At 42.0% G+C, this 21,437-nt stretch overlaps 1 protein-coding gene across 1 annotated transcript; it reads right to left on the bottom strand.

The window, feature by feature from the left end:
* Positions 1-1,145: 1,145 nt before the first annotated feature.
* On the bottom strand, positions 1,146-14,558 carry LOC138973148 (uncharacterized). The gene is made up of 8 exons (XM_070345823.1): positions 14,406-14,558; positions 10,634-11,449; positions 10,019-10,080; positions 9,098-9,332; positions 8,263-8,429; positions 7,465-7,666; positions 4,890-5,085; positions 1,146-3,668 (listed from the first exon to the last, which is right to left on the bottom strand). Exons 2-8 carry the CDS (start codon positions 11,439-11,441, stop codon positions 3,596-3,598), a joined length of 1,743 nt encoding a protein of 580 aa, XP_070201924.1. The 5' UTR covers positions 11,442-11,449; positions 14,406-14,558; the 3' UTR covers positions 1,146-3,595.
* Positions 14,559-21,437: the final 6,879 nt, after the last annotated feature.

The following is a 21,437-nucleotide window of genomic DNA, read 5'->3' on the forward strand; positions in this document are numbered from 1 at the left end:
CAGAAAATATGTATTTTATTCTTTCTAAATTCTGTTATTACTACTTACCTGCCTTCAAATCAAATTCAATGAAATGGAACAAGAGGGACTGAAAAAGGAGTGGGAGGATTTCAACTTGCTGAAGGAAGATGGGCTGGTGCTAGTAGCTGAAGGAGGGAGGAGAAAGATGAATGAGTTTCATGAGTCATCCATGTTAGCGAGTCTGTGTACCTTTAATGAAAGCAAGCAAGACAGTATGAACAGGAAAAAACAACACAGATCACAGAAGAAAGTCAAACAGCTTTATTTGTAATGTTTGTTTCTCTTTAAAAAAAAGAAAGAGAACAATCATCCATAAAAGAATGTGTTTAGCATATCAAAAATTACTGGCAGGAATGTTCAACTGTAAACTACATAATTGTAAAAGTAAATTACCTGGAACACACACACACACACACACACACACACACACACACACACACACACACACACACACACACACAAAATTATGTTGATGTTCATGTTTTTAATAAAGGACATTGGTTCAGTGAAATGCCATGTCATTTGTAACGATCAACTCATGTATGCAGATAAAAAGCTTGGGTTACTTGTATTAACTAGTTTTCTGTTTTTGGCTCACATAAGTGTAGCCTATGCGATGCTAACTTTTGTCTGTCTGTCTGTGCGTGCGTAGGTATGTATGTCTGTGGTAGAAACTTTAACATTTGACTGAACACCGAAATACTAATTTTACCTGGTTATTATCCAAGCAACAGCTTCAAAATATTGAAGCAATGATCAACATTTCGTCGGCACGTATGTAGTTAAAGTGTGTATCCAAAGAAAACGGGTGGTGGAGGGTTTTGGGGGGGTAAAAACAGGTGACTGGTTTGTGTCGTGTGTGGTATGTAGACCAGGTCAGGGGTCAAGGTTAGGTCAGATCGCGTGAAGGATTGTGGTATAGATACAGTTATCACCGAGCTGCAGTTCGCCGATTCGGAGAAGACGATTTCACATTGTTCGGTTTCGTAGCTCCAGAAAAATAGATAAAGAAGATACCAAAGGAGATTTCCTACAGGTTAATCTGCACAGCGTGTTTCCCAGTGTCTGCGCGAGGAAGCGCTGTCGAAAGCGCAATGTTGATCTGGCCATCTGGCAGTCGTGTCCCCGTAAGTAAAGTAGGCTACAGACAGACAGATCTAGATCTAGTGTCTCGCACTCTTGCACCGTGTCACCTATGCTTACTGTGTGTGTGTGTATGTGTGACGGAGTGATTGAGTTTGTGTTACTGTTTGTCGATTTCTTACGTGAGCCTTGAAGGCTTCGCCTCTTGTTGTTTTTGTTTTTTGGTGAAAAACGTGCACAGGGCTGAAGAATGACAAGACAAACAATTATCATGTCAACAATGCACAATCCAACAACATTAAAAACCTGAGAAGGACGGAGCACTTACTAAATATCATGTCCAAAATGTCTTCAATAAAAATAATACAACATTATCACAGTGAAATGGGTTTATCTACATGAAACAAGACTATTTATATCCTACACAATGTATGTACATAAACCTGGGTATAAGAAACACTTTCACACACACACTTTCACACACACACACACACACACACACACACACACACACACACACACACACACACACACGTACACATACTCACACACACAAACACACAATTACTAAAAGTATACTTTGACATGATCATGAATTCACATTCTCAATTCTCAGAAAATAATGAAAGACAGTTGTGATTTATCGACTTTCTGGCAGGATTCTACTTAATCATATCTTTTCATACATACATTGCACAAGGACATATATGCCATAGTCTAATACATTCAAAGTCATATATGCACACAAAAATACACTTACAGTGACTTTTGTGCTTATGATAACACCACACAAGATGCATATTATCACGGGAAACAGCTTTAAATTACAAATCACACATTTCTCCAAATGTACAACCATTTGGGGCAGGGACAAAGTTCAGTCGACTGACTGATTATTGGAGTTCAGCATCCTTTTAGGACCAAATGACTCATATTGGGATATGTTTGTGAAATACACTACAGAGTCTGATATTGTTTACTGACACAGGCTCAATTTTACCGTCTTTTTCACTTACCTGCATTTAATGAGCCTGCCTCATAGTATGAAGATATGATCCTGTTGATATGATGACGGGAGATTATGATACATGCTTGTTTTCGAGTTATCCAATCACTGAGACTTTCACTTTGAGCTTGTGATCTTTATCATACACATGTGTTCACATGGGGGTGCACAAGACACTGAAGAGAGTCTGCACAAAGCTGTCCCTGTGAGAAAAAAAACCTTGTCAAACCTGGATTGGTACCTATGCCGATAGCGAAAAACTGGTTTCCAAGCCAATTCGCTATAAATTGAGCTAAAAAGCCAGTTGTGGTCACTGTCAGCATGGGTTTGATCCACGACTGCTTTGATAAGATTTCTCTTATGGTTTTACATTTAGTTTTTCTCCTGTTGTCACTGTTTGTATCATATATATCAAACATATATTCACTTTTTTTTTTAACTCAGCATGAGCTTTGGTGAGAAAGAAGAAATTAATAAGTAAACGCCATTAACAATAATAAGTAATGAAGAAGGAATTAATAAGTAAACACCATTAACAATATTAAGTAATGAAGAAGAAATTAATAAGTAAACACCATTAACAATATTAAATCATGAAGTATTTTCTGTTTCTGTTGTATGCTTTTTTAGTCCTAAACTGGTATGCAGGGAAATTTCAGATACAGTCAGATACTTTGAATTCTTCAACAAATCACTTAAAATGCTTTAACACCATGAAACAAAAGCAAAGTGAAGAAATTATACCAAAGGAAAACAATTTACATAAGGCAGCTAGGAAAGAATCTACCTATCTATCATATTAAACATTTTCTTATTTTCTTCTGGGCAAGTTAACTACTTGCATTGAGTCATTTTGTCTTCTTGCATTCCAAAGCATATGCATCTTGGTCTGTAACTTGAACAAGGCAGGCAAGTCCACTCAACTTGGCTGTCACTCTGTCAGAGACCCTGTGTTTTCACCCTAATGTGTGTGCCTTCTGTGCACTGTTGTTTCTAGACTCAGAGAACATTAGGTCAGGTGGAGCTACATTAACACTTTCTACACCACCTATGTTGACCAAGTGTTTTTTTAGCCGAGACCAGCTGTGCTGCAGCAGGTCACTCAGAATTATAGTAACTGTGTAGGAACTGTGTATCAAGACGCTGGAATGCAGGCGTTAGATCGATGTTACAGGAAGCGGCTGAAGTGACTGTGTGTACGGATATATCCGTACTAAATCAGATAGAGCCATATGAGTGGGTACGGATATATCTGCCTGGGAGACAATGAGTTAAAATACATGTGTAGGTCCAAATGTCCTGGTTACATAAACATTGATTTGTCAGAACACGTCCTCCCACTTGTCAAAAGTGTGGACAGGCCAGAGGTGATACCAATGCATCAGATCATAAATGACCAAAGACCAAGGCCTGAGAACAACACTGTGACAGCAGTACAGAGTGGAATCAACTTTGTCATCACTTTGTCCAAAGAATTGTCAGACATTACTTTCCATCGACACCAAACTTAAATCCTGTTCCCCTGAACTTGTGACCAGACAACCTTCCACTGAAGTCACTGAAAAAATCACACACAAATTTTCATTAAACTGAAGTGGTTTTTTTTATCAGATGCTAGCATCGATCATGCTCTCAAATGCATTCATAATCGCAAACACATAGATTACCCCCCAAAATGTTATCATTGCTTTAAAAACTTGCTTTAAAAAATAGGACATAATTCCAGAGTCATAAAATGGAGGTGATTTTACTTACTACTTCAGCTGGAAATATGAAAATGCTACAGATTTTGTTTCTTTAAATAGGGGCCGGGATATCTTAAAAAGGGGAGACTTAAAAGGATTTAAGGCTAGCAAATTAAAGTCATGCACATGCGTTTCAAGCAGGTCACGCACAGAGGTAAACAGGAATTAGAAGAAAACAAAGCAGACAAAATGAATAACTAAATAAACAACAAAAATAGAATAAAAACATTTAAAACCAAAGATTGTTTCCAAGCAGTGTAAACACCAACATGTCAACACCAAGCAGTTGTTTCACCTTGGCTTACCTATGACTTCTCTTTCTCATTACCACTCTCTTTCTTCACCTCTTCCTTTTCTCCTGCTTTTTCCTCTTTGACATTTTGTTCACCAACTGTTTTAGTATCTTCCCCACTAAAAGACGTACAATGTGTTACATTAATTAAACTTAAACAATAATTGCACCATTTGCAAAGACAAAATGTAGAGATGACTGGGGGCTGGGGTGGATGATGGGGGAGTCGAGGGGGGGGGGGGGGGGGTAGGGGAAGAAGAGGGGTAAAGAAAGTGTCACAAAATTAACATAAATCAGCGCTGAAAGTCCACGAAATGGGGCACTGGCCTTTGGCTAGTACTTCTCATAATTTACTAGCCAGAGAGCAACATTTTGTATTTTTACTCGCCAAACCAACCATTTGGTTCAGCAACTTTACTCGCATTTGGCGAGTAGATTTACATTTCTACTCGCCATTTACATGTTTCTACTCGCCATGGCGAGTAAAATACTCGCCACTTTCAGGCCTGCAAATGTAAGTTTTGTACATAATGTTTACTACAAAAAAAGCAACAACACTGCATTGTATATTTCAGAATTCCAATCTACACCAATTATAAATACAGCATTTTGTGTTCACTTTTTGTCTGAAAATGTATACGACCAGAATGTTGGAGACCCTGAGGCATTTTTCAGAAGAATTAATTTGAGGTCTTCTGTTTGTAAAGACAACATGGCAAAAGCTGTATCGTGTTTTTCTCACCTTTTTGAGGTCTTCCCCTGGCTGTTTGCCTTAAAGGTTGGTGGTTTCTTAGTTGCCTCTGATGCTGGTGGCTTTTTTGTGAAGCCGGTTTGTGGTGTGCCATTTTTTGCTGATTCTGTGTTTGGAGGTTTTTTTGTCGTATCTGTTGCTGAAGAATTTCTCCTTGCATCTGTGAAGGATGGTTTCTTTGTGGGCTCTGGAGAAACAAATTGTGTGAAAATTCAGTAGGATTTTGCACTGAAGTAACAAACATAAAAACAGACCTGAAAGTCAAGTTTGCCATATAGAACATGTATGCCACAACTGTTTTAATAAGGGAGAAACTGATATATTTAACTATAATGTGTAACTGTCCACTGATTAAATCCCTACACTATCTTCCACCATTCCAACCAGCCTCTTACCCCCTCTCCCCCGTGCTTTCAACATCGTCATCCCCATTTCCCAAACCACGTCCTCTTTTTAAAGTGGACAAGTATAAACCTTCAGGCCAAAGCTACACCATACAGCTATCTTCAAAATTACTCTGACTTGTAATCAACTCATGTTTGCATAAGTCTGTAGCAAATGTACAGTGGTACCTGCTATGCAAGGTCCTTCCAATGAGAGAACACCTCCCATGAAAGGGCACCTTTGTATATTATTTTGACCAAACTGTTGTGAAAGGCGACCTACAATGTAGGAACACCTTTAGCTGGTCCATAGGGTGTCCTATAAGTGCAGGCACCACTGTACAGTGGAACCCCCCCTTTAAGTGCAGGCACCACTGTACAGTGGAACCCCTCTTTAAGTCCAGGCACCACTGTACAGTGGAACCCCTCTTTAAGTACAGGCACCACTGTACAGTGGAACCCCTCTTTAAGTCCAGGCACCACTGTACAGTGGAACCCCTCTTTAAGTACAGGCACCACTGTACAGTGGAACCCCCCTTTAAGTGCAGGCACCACTGTACAGTGGAACCCCTCTTTAAGTACAGGCACCACTGTACAGTGGAACCCCCCTTTAAGTGCAGGCACCACTGTACAGTGGAACCCCTCTTTAAGTACAGGCACCACTGTACAGTGGAACCCCTCTTTAAGTACAGGCACCACTGTACAGTGGAACCCCTCTTTAAGTACAGGCACCACTGTACAGTGGAACCCCCCTTTAAGTGCAGGCACCACTGTACAGTGGAACCCCTCTTTAAGTACAGGCACCACTGTACAGTGGAACCCCTCTTTAAGTACAGGCACCACTGTACAGTGGAACCCCCCTTTAAGTGCAGGCACCACTGTACAGTGGAACCCCTCTTTAAGTACAGGCACCACTGTACAGTGGAACCCCCCTTTAAGTGCAGGCACCACTGTACAGTGGAACCCCTCTTTAAGTACAGGCACCACTGTACAGTGGAACCCCTCTTTAAGGGCAGGCACCACTGTACAGTGGAACCCCTCTTTAAGTACAGGCACCACTGTACAGTGGAACCCCTCTTTAAGTACAGGCACCACTGTACAGTGGAACCCCCCTTTAAGTGCAGGCACCGCTGTACAGTGGAACCCCTCTTTAAGTACAGGCACCACTGTACAGTGGAACCCCTCTTTAAGTGCAGGCACCACTGTACAGGGGAACCCCCCTTTAAGTGCAGGCACCACTGTACAGTGGAACCCCTCTTTAAGTACAGGCACCACTGTACAGGGGAACCCCCCTTTAAGTGCAGGCACCACTGTACAGTGGAACCCCTCTTTAAGTACAGGCACCACTGTACAGTGGAACCCCTCTTTAAGTACAGGCACCACTGTACAGAGGAACCCCCCTTTAAGTGCAGGCACCGCTGTACAGTGGAACCCCTCTTTAAGTACAGGCACCACTGTACAGTGGAACCCCTCTTTAAGTGCAGGCACCACTGTACAGGGGAACCCCCCTTTAAGTACAAGCACCACTGTACAGTGGAACCCCTCTTTAAGTACAGGCACCACTGTACAGTGGAACCCCCCTTTAAGTGCAGGCACCACTGTACAGTGGAACCCCACTTTAAGTGCAGGCACCACTGTACAGTGGAACCCCCCTTTAAGTGCAGGCACCACTGTACAGTGGAACCCCTCTTTAAGTACAGGCACCACTGTACTGGGGAACCCCCCTTTAAAAGCAGGCATCACTGTACAGTGGAACCCCTCTTTAAGTACAGGCACCACTGTACAGTGAAACCCCCCTTTAAGTGCAGGCACCACTGTACAGTGGAACCCCTCTTTAAGTACAGGCACCACTGTACAGTGGAACCCCTCTTTAAGTACAGGCACCACTGTACAGTGAAACCCCCCTTTAAGTGCTGGCACCACTGTACAGTGGAACCCCTCTTTAAGTACAGGCACCACTGTACAGTGGAACCCCTCTTTAAGTACAGGCACCACTGTACAGTGGAACCCCTCTTTAAGTACAGGCACCGCTGTACAGTGGAACCCCCCTTTAACACCTTGTTATTTTTTCTTCACATTTTCCTATCATAACCCGTATAAGACTCCTTCATTTTTAAAACCTGATTGTCTCAGATTTTTTTTAGGCCTTAAGGGGGGTTCCGCTGTATGTCCATGATACAAACCTTTCTGAGGGCCAGCCTTTGCGTTGGGTCGAACATTTTCTGAACGCTGCGAGAATCCCTTGCGTGGTGGCGGTGGTGATGGTGAAGATGAAGAGGGGTGTCCATGGTCGTCGTCAGAACTGTAACCTGTGTTTTCACTGCGTCCTGACTGTCTCTGTGTTGATGGCCCTGCTTCACCAGGCCGTGGCACTTTCTTGGAGTACTATACACACAAACAGATCCTTTATATTCTTAAAAGTACTGTCGTTTTCGCATACATGGTTGTGTTCACGATCACAGATCTGCCCAGGCTTTCAAATGGAAGCCAGAGCATCTCCTCCACTTAACACATACGTATATGGCCACACAGCAATAGCATGGCTGCATTTTGTGCACAGTCAATATTTATTCAGCAGATGGACACAAGTGTCAGTTATTAAATTGATTTAAAAAAAGAATTCCCACTCAGCACAGAAGCAGCTTGGATGTTGAGTTGGGGCATCCATTTAAGATGAAGGATGCTCTGATGCTATCAAAGGCCTGAACAGATACATGCTTGCTTACAAGAGAAGGAACGTACTTTTAAAAATACTGAAATGACTTGGATTTACAATGATTTAAAATTTAAAATGCTGGGAAAAATTTTCCAAGATCTTGATCCTAATTTCAGTTTGACAACAGTTTCAGCAATCACCCACGTTAACAAAACAGAGAAAGCAAAATAAAATTAAAAAATTAAAAAAACATAAATAAATAATTTAGAGTGAGAGAATATGGGCCAGAGAGAGAGAGAGAGAGAGAGAGAGAGAGAGATCTCACTTCTTTGGCACGTGATGTTGTGCTTTCTCTCCGAGGCATGCCAGTGAAGCCAAAGCCAGGATTCATTGGCTTGCCGTAGCGCATGACGTGTTCTTTACACACCGGTGAGTGTCGATCCAGGGCCTGCAGGCTGAACGAACGACCACAGTACTCACACTCGTGCTCCTCTGAAATTACATTATTATTTTGGGGATTGTGTCATTTGTGCTCTCGATCTCTGTCTCTATTTCTAACTTTCTGTCTCTCTTGTTTAGGTTAGTTGGTTTAATTTGTGTTGTTTGTGTTTTTTTCCCCCAGCCTTTAAACTATCCCAGTGTTATAATACAAATAACAGAATCACTCGACCAAGACAAAAAAATAACCCAGCCACATGCAGCGATTACAAAACTAACTCAATTATAAAGCAAATAACAAGTAACAACGGCTCAACTGGAACATCCTTAAAAAACCTCACGCACGCACACATGCCTGCACACATGTATGTGCACGCACACGCACACACACACACACACACACACACACACACACACACACACACACACACACACACACACACACACACACACACAGATGGAGCATTCAGAAAAAAATATGTACATAAGTTTAGAAGCTACAAAATCCTACAGGGGTTATCTTGGTCTTTGTTACATGCTTGCAGAGCTTCCGGATTTGAGACTCCCTCCTTTTAACAATCTGATTTTCTCAGACTTTTGGTGGTTTTAAAAGGTGGGTGCCACTGTACAACTTCGGTGGCCTATCCCCGCAAATCAGCAAATCACAGCTTACATAAATGAACCAAACTCATGGTCTAAATGTGTTGTATAGACCAACCAACCTGTTGCCTGGCGATTCAAATAGGCTTGGTGAGCCTGACGATCACGACGGATTTTGTTCAACACTTCCTCGTGCCGACTGTGCCAGTCCTTGGGCTGTTTGCTGCCAAAAGGGTACTGGTCACCAAGAACGTCATCATCATCACTGTAATGCGTGCCTCTCTGGTACCCAGGTATTTCATCCTCATCGATGTCACTTGGCGCATCAAACTTCCCACAGTAGAACTGATGCCTTGCCTGATAAAAGCAGAGACAAAAGCATGAAATATATCCGGTACACTTTGCATACCTTTTACTGGCAATAAAGGGCATATCGGGCCACTTGGAGCTTGTTATTTTTTAATCCGAGATAACAACAGCAGGTGTGGTGGTAAGTAGGAAATATCAGTTGAATATGTCAGCTTCATTCATTGACAAATCCATCTACGTCAGTATAAAGTTCATTTACTCTGAATTGGAAACACCGTTTAATACGTGTATTAGTCTTCTTAGCCAGTAGATGCGCGCACACACACACACACACACACACTCTCACTCTCTCTCTCTCGCTCTCTCTCTCTCTCTCTCTCTCTCTCTCTCTCTCTCTCTCTCTCTCTCTCTCTCTCTCTCTCTCTCTCTCTCTCTCTCTCTCTCTCTCTCTCTCTCTCTTTACATGTGTAACCTCAAATAATTCCTTTAATTGAAGAATGGTTTTTAGTTCTTCCCTTCATTGCCAGCTCAAATTCTTCCGTTGGATGGTGGAGACATAAATCAACCTTAAGAATTGTTTTAATAACCTTTATCATAGTTTATGCTTCAATTTTCTGCCCCTATAATTTAGTTTTGAATTTTTATTTGTTCCACACTCGTCTCGGATTTAGGCTTTACAAACTGACATTCAGAACGAGGCGCAAAGTACGATTCATGCAACATGGGTTACTCACAATTTTGCTTGGAGGGAACGTCTTGTAACAGGTTGGACACTGTAAGGGTGTACTGGTATCCTCTGCACAGCACAACATATCGACTTATGTTATCTCTTAGTGAGGATCATTTCCATGATCCCTAAATTCTTAGCCGCTACAAATGCCCAAAAACTGAAAGCACATTCTCCCTTGTCAAGACATCACATGCATGTCCAACAGCACGGTTGTTTCCAGGGCCTCATTTCTGCTTATTTAACTGCAAGCAGGCTAAGCTATGTTTAGAACCCATTCACCCTCACAGTAGACATACCACAACTGCTTGAGCTGCATGCAGGCCAGCCGATAAAAAGTCCCCTTTCCGGATATATAGCGTGAAAATGGTTGAGCAATTAAGCGCACATAGTTCTATGAATGTGCTGGCTGAACCTCTTGGCAGCCAAAGGATGCCCTCCCCTGACTGTTTTTAACTTGCCCCTTCCACACCTAAAAGAAAAGTCAGAAACAGCTGTGACAAACCATCTCATACAGACAATATTTAGAATCAAAGCGAAACAGGAGCAAACAAATACCATACACCACAGTGGAGAAGGCGAAGAGAAGTGATAGGTTTGGAAACAAAAAGGCAGCACTCACTCCTGCTAGGTCCTGAAGCAAATAAGAGATCTTCATCCAGTCCTCCAGTATATCCACTTTCTTGAGCCGTGTTTTGAGGGTTTCGCTTCTTGGGAGGTTTTGGTCTGGGCCAAGGTCCTGGCCCCAGACCGCCACCAAAGGCAAAGGGATCCACATTACCGAACAAGTCATCACTGAGGAAGAAAGACGCTAAGTAGTCTTCGTTCACTTTGTCCACAAAAACTCTGAAGGCGTCAGAGTACTTGGGCGTGGTGGGAGGACCCTCAACGTCTTCGTCCTCCTCCCACCCACTCCGCCACGCTCTAAAGTTTGGTTTGGCTCTGTTTTCAAAGTCTCTTTTACCTCTCGTCTTGTGGAAAGACTCAGACCAGTGAGGGGTTTTTTGCTTCTTGGAATCTGATGTCGGTTTACTGTTCTCCTTGGAGGGGCCTGCCTTTGTGGAAGAAGTCGAGGCTTGAGGTGGGGGTTTGGGTGGCGGGGTTTTCTCCGCCCCTTTGTAATTCCAGTTATAGGCGGGCTTGGATGTGGACTGGTAGCTTGTGGAGGCGCCAGTGGAGGTGCTGGCCTGTGTGGTCGTCTTGGTCGTCGTCTCTGTTTTCCGCGTCAGTTCACGCTCAAGCACATCTCTGCGGTCTTTGCTCTGGAGGTACTCGTAGGAAGCACCAATTTCCTTGAACTTTTCTTCTGCTCCCGGGTTGTTGTTTTTGTCCGGGTGCCACCGTTTGGCCAGGGAGCGGTACGCCTTCTTGATATCATCTTCCCTTGCACCTGCCTTCAGGCCCAGCGTTGCAAAATGATTTTTCGTCATCTTTCAGTCTGGAACACACAGTTTGAGATGAATTATAAACAGTGTAGTCAGACTATGATGATAGTTGAAAAAAATGAATCCATGATCATTCAAGCAAACAGGCACAAAACATGCATGTGCATACAGACAAACATGAAGATTATCACTTGTGACATAGCCCTTCACACTTCAAAATATACAATCAGTATTGAGGTCTGTTGTTTGCCTACTTGAGCGGTACGTGATTCTTAAGTGTCATGCGGAGGGCTGGCAGGCAAATTAAGGCACATACTGAAGCCATGCAGACAAAAGAGATATAAGTGTAACAAAAAAGAGCTACTTTATAAATGTGCACGTCCTAGATACTGGGAAATACTATGGGTTGTCAACTTTGAATGACTGTCACAATATCTCTGAGCAATGGATGACAAAGGGGATGCTTTGATGTCAAAGGGGATGGATTTGACTTACTGTAACAACCAAGTTTGGGTTTCCAAACATTGCTGTGGGTTTTAAACGATTTAATTTTTAGCCAAAATGCCCCCAAAACAGCACCTAAAACTGGGACAAAAATACACCAGTCTGTGTTGCAGCTGTACATAATGGAGAATAAAGCTCTGTGAATTTTATTGTGATGTTTATGGGTCAGCTGAAGGATTATTCTCGACATACACACTCAAGAATTACATCTATTTTTCTTCTTCTGGGAGTTTGATCGGCAAAGAAAACACGTAATCGTGGGTTACCGTCGTTTCCGGTTTCAACTTCATCAAAAAATGCGATCTGCTGAACAAAGGAAACCTCAAAGTTATTCAAAGTCATTATTTATTTATTTCAACAACATTTAGGTTTTCAAAACACAGCACTACGGTAGGAAACAAATTTATTTCAGCTTATAATCGCGCTTGAATGTACCCCACCCTTGTTTCGTTTCCATCTGTAACCCACGAAAGCATGGCCACAGCAGACGACAAATCCCGCATTGCCTATCACACACGCGTTGTGAGATCGCGGGAACACCGTCGAAAGTTCCATTCATGACGTTTGACCCGGTCATGTGAATAGACAATGAGAACTTATCCACCCAATCGTATTCGTTTCCGGTTTTTGAGACGTAACTCACGACAGACCACGCTGTATCTTCACTGTTTGAGACCTGTAAAATCTTTTTTGACAATTGTAGCATATATTCATCGACGAATTTTGCGATATTTTGCTGATTAAAGCTTGATCTGGTGCAAAGTTTGAGCAGCACATGTGTTCTCATGATCGGCGCCATTATGAAATTTTCGATTCTTCTGCAACGCACGATCGACAATCGATTAATTCTCTCATTTAGGATTGTCGCTTATGGAAACTTGAAAATTTCAAACTTTCATGTATGCATAGTTATTTATCTATGTAGTCCACATGCAATAATCAAGTTTTAGTTCTTTTCTTTGGAAATAAAAGACATTACGAACTATGGTTTCCATGAAACTCACGACAGTATTATCTCTATACACATAAACCCAGTGAGCACAGATCGAAAACTTTTTGCTCACTTAAATCTTTCTATCATGTATTAAAACCCAAAAGGGTGCCCAAAACGCTAGTTGCTACATTTGACCTACAAAAAAAACTTTTGCGCCTGGACATTGCGTGGGTTACGGTTTCCACTTTCTACTTCGATCTAGTTAACTTATGGAAACTTGTAATTTCAAACTTTCATGTTTGCATATTTATTTATCAATGTTGTCCACATGCAAATTGCAATAATCAAGTTTTAGTTCTTTTCTTTGGAAATAAAAGACATTACAAACTATGGTTTCCATGTAACTCACGACAGTATTATCTCTATACACATAAACCCAGTGAGCACAGATCGAAAACTTTTTGCTCACTTAAATCTTTCTATCATGTATTAAAACCCAAAAGGGTGCCCAAAAGGCTAGTTGCTACATTTGACCTACAAGAAAAACTTTTGCACCTGGAAATTGCGTGGGTTACGGTTTCCACTTTCTACTTCGATCTAGTTAACTTATGGAAACTTGTAATTTCAAACTTTCATGTTTGCATATTTATTTATCAATGTTGTCCACATGCCACATGCAATAACTGAGCTAAAGTTCTTTCCTGTGGGATATTGAAGCCTAAAGTGGAAACCATGTAACCCACGACATAGAGCGTACTGCATGTGTCTAATTGTCATTTCTAAAGAAACCCCGATATGAAAGGTCCTCTCTTTGACAGAAAAAGATACAGGCATGTCTTTTGCACTTAAAAAAGAGTATTTCACTCAATTCAGTCCTACTTTTTTTCCTGGTGTCCATGTCCCATAGTTGTGACCCAGTATCTAGGATGTGCACAAATGAAAATGCATTTTTCCATCTTTCACATGAAACATGTATGTCCCGTAGGTGTTTCTGTCAACACACATTTTCTGTTTCTCTCTTTCTCTGTTGCAACACACACACACACACACACACACACACACACACACACACACACACACACATTTTTTCTTGTATTCTTCTACTACAGGTTCATAGCCATGTTGTTTTTATTCTGACACATTTGGGGGTGGGGGAGGATATGAAACAATTAACATGCAAACTAAATAAACAAACAAACTTGGAGACTAGCTATTGTGGGGTTGATCCTGGATATATATTCCTTTATTGTGTGTGGGTTGAACGAGAAGGAATGAGAGAAAGAGGGAGAGTCTCATAATGATGACTGCTTGTGGAGCTGTACGTGTGTCTTTACACCCGCTCACCTCACACGCACGCTAGCACAGAGACAGAAAGAGAGAGAGAGAGAGAGAGAGAGAGAGAGAGAGAGAGAGAGAGAGAGAGAGAGAGAGAGAGAGAGAGAGAGAGAGAGAGAGAGCGAGAGAGAGAGAGAGAGAGAGAGAGAGAGAGAGAGAGAGATCTAATGATGACTGCATGCGTAGCTTTGTGCCTGGATGCTGTTCGCTCAGTTTAATTCACGAACATGTCTTACCTTTCTGTCATCCAGATCCATGAAGTAACTGGTACCACAACTGTGAAATGTTCACATCTCTCTCTTTCTTCAGTGCTACGATCAACAGCTCTGCGCTGAGACAGAAGACGGTAGTCTGTCCGTGTTCCACATTATTTACGCCGCCATTTTGTGTTGCTGGGAAAGCTTTAGAAGTGTGTGACTTTAAGAGTGGCTTCCCTTCATTAAAAAAAATCTGGTATCTTTCAGAGGGGAGCTCTCCAAACTCTCATTCTAACTCCTCCCCACTCCTTATTTTGTTTCAAAGTTAGAGTAGGGTCTCAGTTATATTCAGTTCCTCCTTGATCGTTTTGTTTCGTTTGACTACTTCCTTTATGCTTAAGTCTTTTCTATCCTCAGTTACTTTTGATTTTTTCTCCGTCTTTGTCCTCTTAAAGAGCGCTAGTCACTAAAAGTCAGCAATTGACGACGTGACGAAAATACTCTGAAATTCTGAAATTCTGAAATGTTTGTTATTTGCTGGCCCGTCCTCATTCCAGTTTTACCAGCGTGTCTGCTTGTTCACACTCTTTTTTTTTCAATGATGTGTACAATTTATCCTAATCTTGTTTGTATGTAATGTTGGTTTTTTTTTCCCTTTTTACATTTAGTCAAAACTTGACTAAATGTTTTAACATAGAGGGGGGAATCGAGACGAGGGTCGTGGTGCCATGTGTGTGTGTGTGTGTGTGTGTGTGTCTGTGTGTGTGTGTAGAGCGATTCAGACTAAACGACTGGGCCGATCTTTATTTATTTGCTGGCCCGTCCTCATTCCAGTTTTACCAGCGTGTCTGCTTGTTTACACTCTTTTTTTCAATGATGTGTACAATTTATCCTAATCTTGTTTGTATGTAATGTTGGTTTTTTTTCCCTTTTTACATTTAGTCAAGTTTTGACTAAATGTTTTAACATAGAGGGGGGAATCGAGACGAGGGTCGTGGTGTATGTGTGTGTGTGTGTGTGTGTGTGTCTGTGTGTCTGTGTGTCTGTGTGTAGAGCGATTCAGACTAAACTACTGGGCCGATCTTTATGAAATTTGACATGAGAGTTCCTGGGTATGATATCCCCGGACATATTTTTCATTGTTTTGATAAATACCTTTGATGACGTCATATCCGGCTTTTGTAAAAGTTGAGGCGGCACTGTCACACCCTCATTTTTCAATTAAATTGATTGAAATTTTGGCAAAGCAATCTTCGACGAAGGTCGGGGTTTGGTATTGCATTTCAGCTTGGTGGCTTAAAAACTAATGAGTGAGTTTGGTCATTAAAAATCGGAAACTTGTAATTAAAATTATTTTTTTATTAAACGATCCAAAAACAATTTCATCTTATTCTTCGTCATTTGCTGATTCCAAAAACATATACATATGTTATATTTGGATTAAAAACAATCTCTGAAAATTAAAAATATAAAAATTATGATCAAAATTAAATTTCCAAAATCGATTTAAAAACTATTTCATCTTATTCCTTGTCGGTTCCTGATTCGACGGGCGCAGTGGCGTGGTGGTAAGACGTCGGCCTCCTAATCGGGAGGTCGTGAGTTCGAATCCCGGTCGCTGCCGCCTGGTGGGTTAAGAGTGGAGATTTTTCCGATCTCCCAGGTCAACTTATGTGCAGACCTGCTAGTGACTTAACCCCCTTCGTGTGTACACGCAAGCACAAGACCAAGTGCGCACGGAAAAGATCCTGTAATCCATGTCAGAGTTCGGTGGGTTGTAGAAACACGAAAATACCCAGCATGCTTCCTCCGAAAGCGGCGTATGGCTGCCTAAATGGCGGGGTAAAAACGGTCATACACGTAAAATTCCACTCGTGCAAAAACACGAGTGTACGTGGGAGTTTCAGCCCACGAACGCAGAAGAAGAAGAAGAAGGTTCCTGATTCCAAAAACATATAGATATGATATGTTTGGATTAAAAACACGCTCAGAAAGTTAAAACGAAGAGAGGTACAGTAAAGCGTGCTAAGAAGCACAGCGCAACCGCTGCCGCGCCAAACAGGCTCGTCACTTTCACTGCCTTTTGCACTAGCGGCGGACTACGTTCAGTTTCATTCTGTGAGTTCCACAGCTTGACTAAATGTAGTAATTTCGCCTTACGCGACTTGTTTTTAATATATAATGAGACACATGTCAGTGTTGTCAGTATGTTATATCAACGAGCAAAGACAGAAACATCTGACACATCTGCATGTGAGCATGTCACTTTGTTGGTGTGCCAGTGTGCCGGTGTGTGTGTGTGCCGCTGTGTGTGCGTGCGTGTGTGTGCACGGTGTGTGTGTCAGTGTCTGTGTGTCAGTGTGTGTGTGTGTGTGTGAATGGCCGGTCCAATCCAGTGCAAGAACGTGGTGCCAAAGAGAGAAAGAGCCGGTTAGGGTGAGTGAAAGCGTGGCCGCCGTTGAGAACGGTGGATCAGGGCCGGACCAAGTTCGTTTGAGGGGGGGGGGGGGGGGGGGGGGTGTTCCAACTGAAGGCAGGGGTCCAAAGTCCACATTTTTTTTTCTCTGAGAGGTACATTGGATGGCCAGGGGGGGGGGGGGGGGGTTCCGGAACCCCAGGAACCCCCCCCCCCCCCCCCCCCCAGATCCGGCCCTGTGGATCAAGTCCACTCAGTGTCAGACTCGTGGTGTGTGTGTGTGTGTGTGTGTGTGCCACGGTGTGTGTGTTTACGACTGGCATGAATATGGTTAGAGTACAAGTACCAATTTGCAGTACACGTGAATTTACCGATAGAGATTTCGTATCCTTAGCGGATTATGACTTTATTCAGTTATTCTGCAGAAAAGACAAATGCTGGAGAAAAACCGTTCTTTTCTGCAGCATTTCTGCATAATGTCATCTTTCGCCGAAGCAGCGTTTTTTTCTGCAGCAAAACATTTTACTGCAGTAAAATTGAAATCAAGAATGCTGCAGTAAAACGGTGCTGTTGTTTTACTGCAGAAAACCTGTTTACATTTTTTCTGCAGCATTTTGTACTGGCACATTATTCAGTTATTCTGGAGAAAAACCGAAATGCTGGAGAAAAATTGTCTTTTCTGCAGCATTTCTGCATAATGTCATCTTTCGCCGAAGCAACGTTTTTTACTGCAGTAAAACAGTTTTTCTGAAGCATAATGTTTACTTGGTTTTCTGCAGCATTATTGCGATTAACGTTTTCTTCAGAATAGTCTGTGACAGTTTTTCTGGAGAAAAACGAACGACCTTGTAAACTGAGTAGCGTTTGAATTCGTCGCCCCCTGGGATAGTATAATACGGTTTGTAACTATTGGTAATTCTGGACTGATGAGTCCGTCTCTCGACAGAGGGGGGCTCGCGTGCTCCAACATTATAATGAGCCAGTACAAAATGCTGCAGAAAAAGTGTAAACAGTCTTCTGCAGTAAAACAACAGCACCGTTTTACTGCAGCATTCTTGATTTCAATTTTACTGCAGTAAAATGTTTTGCTCCAGAAAAACCCGTTGCTTCGGCGAAAGATGACATTATGCAGAAATGCTGCAGGAACAAACAGTTTTTCTCCAGCATTTCTGTTTTTCTGCAGAACAACTGAATAAAGTCATAATCCGCTAAGGATAATTTCGGACAGTCAGTTTTGGTGAGACGTAGCCTAAAAACGCATTCGATTGTAAAACAGTATATCTTTTTACCAGCGTGTCTGCTTGCCAGAGTGACAGGTATCACCAGAGAACCGCACGTCACGGTGTCCACGCCGTGCACACACTCACGCCGTGCACACACACACACACACAGGCACATACCACACACACACGCCGTGTATACACACACACACACATACCACACACTGACACACGCACACTGACAGTCTGGCACACACTCACAAACACATGGCACACAGACACAAACACCCCCTCACAAACTAACACACACATGCACACAGACAGACACACACACACACACAAACACCCCCTCACAAACACGCACACACACACCACACCGGCACACACACACGCCGTGCCGCACACACACATACATAATGCCGGGAATTGAATGCATTTGAGTTAATATTTTGTTCAAGGGCAATGAGTACTGCTTTTTCAAGTTGTTACCGGGCTTTGAATAACAGGCACCAATGAATAATCTGTTAACACAGTGAAGCAACACAAATAATTATGAGAGAGAGAGAGACTGAGAGAGAGGGGCGGGGGGGGGGGGGGGTGGGGTTGAGACCGATAGATACAAACAGAGAGAGACAAACAGACAGCGGACCGACAGACTGTTACAATAGTGGGGCTCCTATGTTGCAAAATCATTCAAATCATGCAACAAACACCAAATTAAGCAAATATGAAGAGTTTTATGTGCTTAACAAAACCTGATACAGAGCCATCGCGAAAAATACAAAATGGGTAGTTTTTAAACAATTTTTCAAAATGGCCGCCAGTGTAAACGGTTGGGTATGTTAGGCATATTTCACTTCATGTGATTAACAGCAAATTTGGCGTAAATGGACATTTGCTTTTGCTTAACAAAACCTGATACAGAGCCACCGTGAAAAAATTAAGAAATCAGTAGTTTTTTTACAATTTTCAAAATGGCCGCCAATAAAAGGGTATTTAGGCATTTTTGATGCTACAAGACATTCTCTTGCAATAGAAACTAACACAAACACATTTTTAAACAAAACAATACATGTATTGTTGGTGCAGAGAATGATTGGACGGTGTGGGTGGCAGGGTTGAAGAATTTGTGGATTACCTAAACTGTGCAAAAATAAATATATTGCACCAATTTTCATACCAAAACGAAAACATTCATTCCTGTGCTGTTATATTCAATGTATACTATTGAGGGCACTCAACTTGGCTAACTGGAACACTTTTAAGATAAAAGGTGGCCTTTACATGGGTTATTTGACCGCCGCCCAAATAAGGGTACCCCCAAAATAAAACTGATAAAAATGTAATGTATCAACTCAAAAGTCGACTAAAATTCATAATCGCTGTATTTCGAAAACGTTGTTTGTTCTCATGTGTTTACACAACTAGCACATTCCGGCAAGTGTCTATACTCAAAAGAAACTTTGGCAGTACTTGAAACAACCATCTGTCATATATACATGCGAAGTCAAAAATATGTGGGATGTAAGTCAACAAACCTGTGGCAGTTTTTAAAATATTATTTCGTGAAGATTTGAAAGTGTACTCAAACGGTTGAACTACGCCTCGTGCGTAGACACACATTCCTGAAAGTTTCAACGCAACCCACTTGGTCATTGCTAAAATACATGGATTTTAGTTGACTTGGGTATCCCTCAAATTTGACACATAAACATCTCATCCGTGAGATCGACACATACATCAGTAGGTACAATGGCACAACACTAGAAATATGCAAGATGGCGAAATAAAACAACCTGTTCTGGATGGATAATCAAGTTGACTTTCTCTTCGTATACAACAGTGACCCAGTTGTGCCTCAGGAATTGTCGTCGGCTTTTTAAAAGGTACCCGAAGTTTTTGTCACATCTCTTTGTCACGTCAAGGGTATCCTTATTTTGACGGCGTAAATGATGATGTTAAAAAAAAAGGTGCCAGATAGCGAAGATGCGAGCCTTTAATGGCATAGACAGTTTGAATAAAATGACACAGGAATAAAAGTTTGAGTTGGGGTATGAAAATGGGTGCAATAATATTTTTGCACAGTTTAGATGCTGACAGTTTTCACAGGCATGCAAGCACATTTGCAGAGAGCTGTGCTCTGCAGTCCTTCTTAGCAGCATTTGCAGCGTTTTGTTGTACAGCTCTTCTTGCAGGCACACCTCATGAGTTCTCGGCACACGCTGGATACCTCTTGAAAGCTCGTCCAGAATGACTCCCACTTTCCAGCCTTGAACTGCCAGCCCACAGAGTTTGGAAGTCTAATAGGTAGATGGCTCTTCTCAATCTCATGTCCTGCAGCAGCACCTCACTTGTAAGGGGATTATGGTCAATTTGGCAGCTCTTTTTACTGAAGAGGTACCGTCTAGCACTGTTTACACCCAGTACGTTGCTGGTTTTGTCCTACAAATGTACACCAAAAAGCTCTTGTGCTGCCCTGTCAGTGGTACTCAGCTTACAAAGAGGAGCAGACAACCTGAAGAAAGTTTGAGTGACGTCTTCAAATGCTTGCCATACTTCCCAAGCCTTCTGATTCCCCAATACCATTGAAGAACGACATAGTGTCACAGCCTGTAAGGCTATGCAAAATGGGCAGACAGGGTGACTTCTCTTGGCCAATGGCTTTGGCAATGTGGCGATACACTTCACGAGCAGAAAAAAACGCAACACAGCTGGAATGAGAAGCAGACTGTCTGGCCTCCTCTACATCCATGGTGCAGGAAATCAGCCTGTGGTACCCTTCACACAAAAGATGAAAAGTGACATTTTTATTTGAATGTATTTGAATAATGTTTACTATCTCAGAGAGTCGGTCAAAGCCGGGTTAGCAAGTCTTCACACAACAGACCAAAATGAAAGAAAATTGTATTTCATGAATTCGTATAATTCTTACTGTTTCAGGTTAAAAAAACAAACAAACACAGTTTCCAGTGACCCAACTGATTCTGGAATCTTTCTGACCGCTACATTTATTCGCTTCAAACAGTCGCTAACAGAATGTTGACCATAGTGAGGGTTCGTACGTTAAACCCATCAAATTCACAGAGGTCGCTTACAAATGATGTGCAAACATGTTCCAATTAATACAAATAAAAAAATCTTACTGTTAAGATGTATTAGGTAACAAACCTTGATACAGTAGTACTAGTGAAATCGGCTCCCTTCTGTGGCACCGGAATAAATGCAGAACGCTTGTTCCCAGGAACCGGCATGTGGTGTAACTCTTGTATATATCCTGTAAAAATAAAATTCACACCAATGCACGGTCAACTTAAAATAAGCAAAAGGATGAGAAACAAGCAACAAACCAAAATTGTAAAACTCAAAGAGCGGTACCTCTTCATTTTTCAAAACCACTTATCTCATTTGATTAGCATACACTGTATGCTTTTGTCT

Source organism: Littorina saxatilis, linkage group LG8 (assembly GCF_037325665.1).
Source record: "Littorina saxatilis isolate snail1 linkage group LG8, US_GU_Lsax_2.0, whole genome shotgun sequence".
In the NCBI taxonomy this organism is placed as follows: Eukaryota; Metazoa; Mollusca; class Gastropoda; order Littorinimorpha; family Littorinidae; genus Littorina; species Littorina saxatilis.

Coding starts and splice junctions, on each gene's coding strand:
- LOC138973148 (XM_070345823.1), bottom strand. CDS start 11,441: ATGACGAAAAATCATTTTGCAACGCTGGGCCTGAAGGCAGGTGCAAGG. Junction 5,086..7,464: donor AAAGGCTGGCCCTCAGAAAG/GTTTGTATCATG, acceptor TTGTTTCTCCAG/AGCCCACAAAGAAACCATCC. Junction 3,669..4,889: donor CAGGGGAAGACCTCAAAAAG/GTGAGAAAAACA, acceptor TGATTTTTTCAG/TGACTTCAGTGGAAGGTTGT.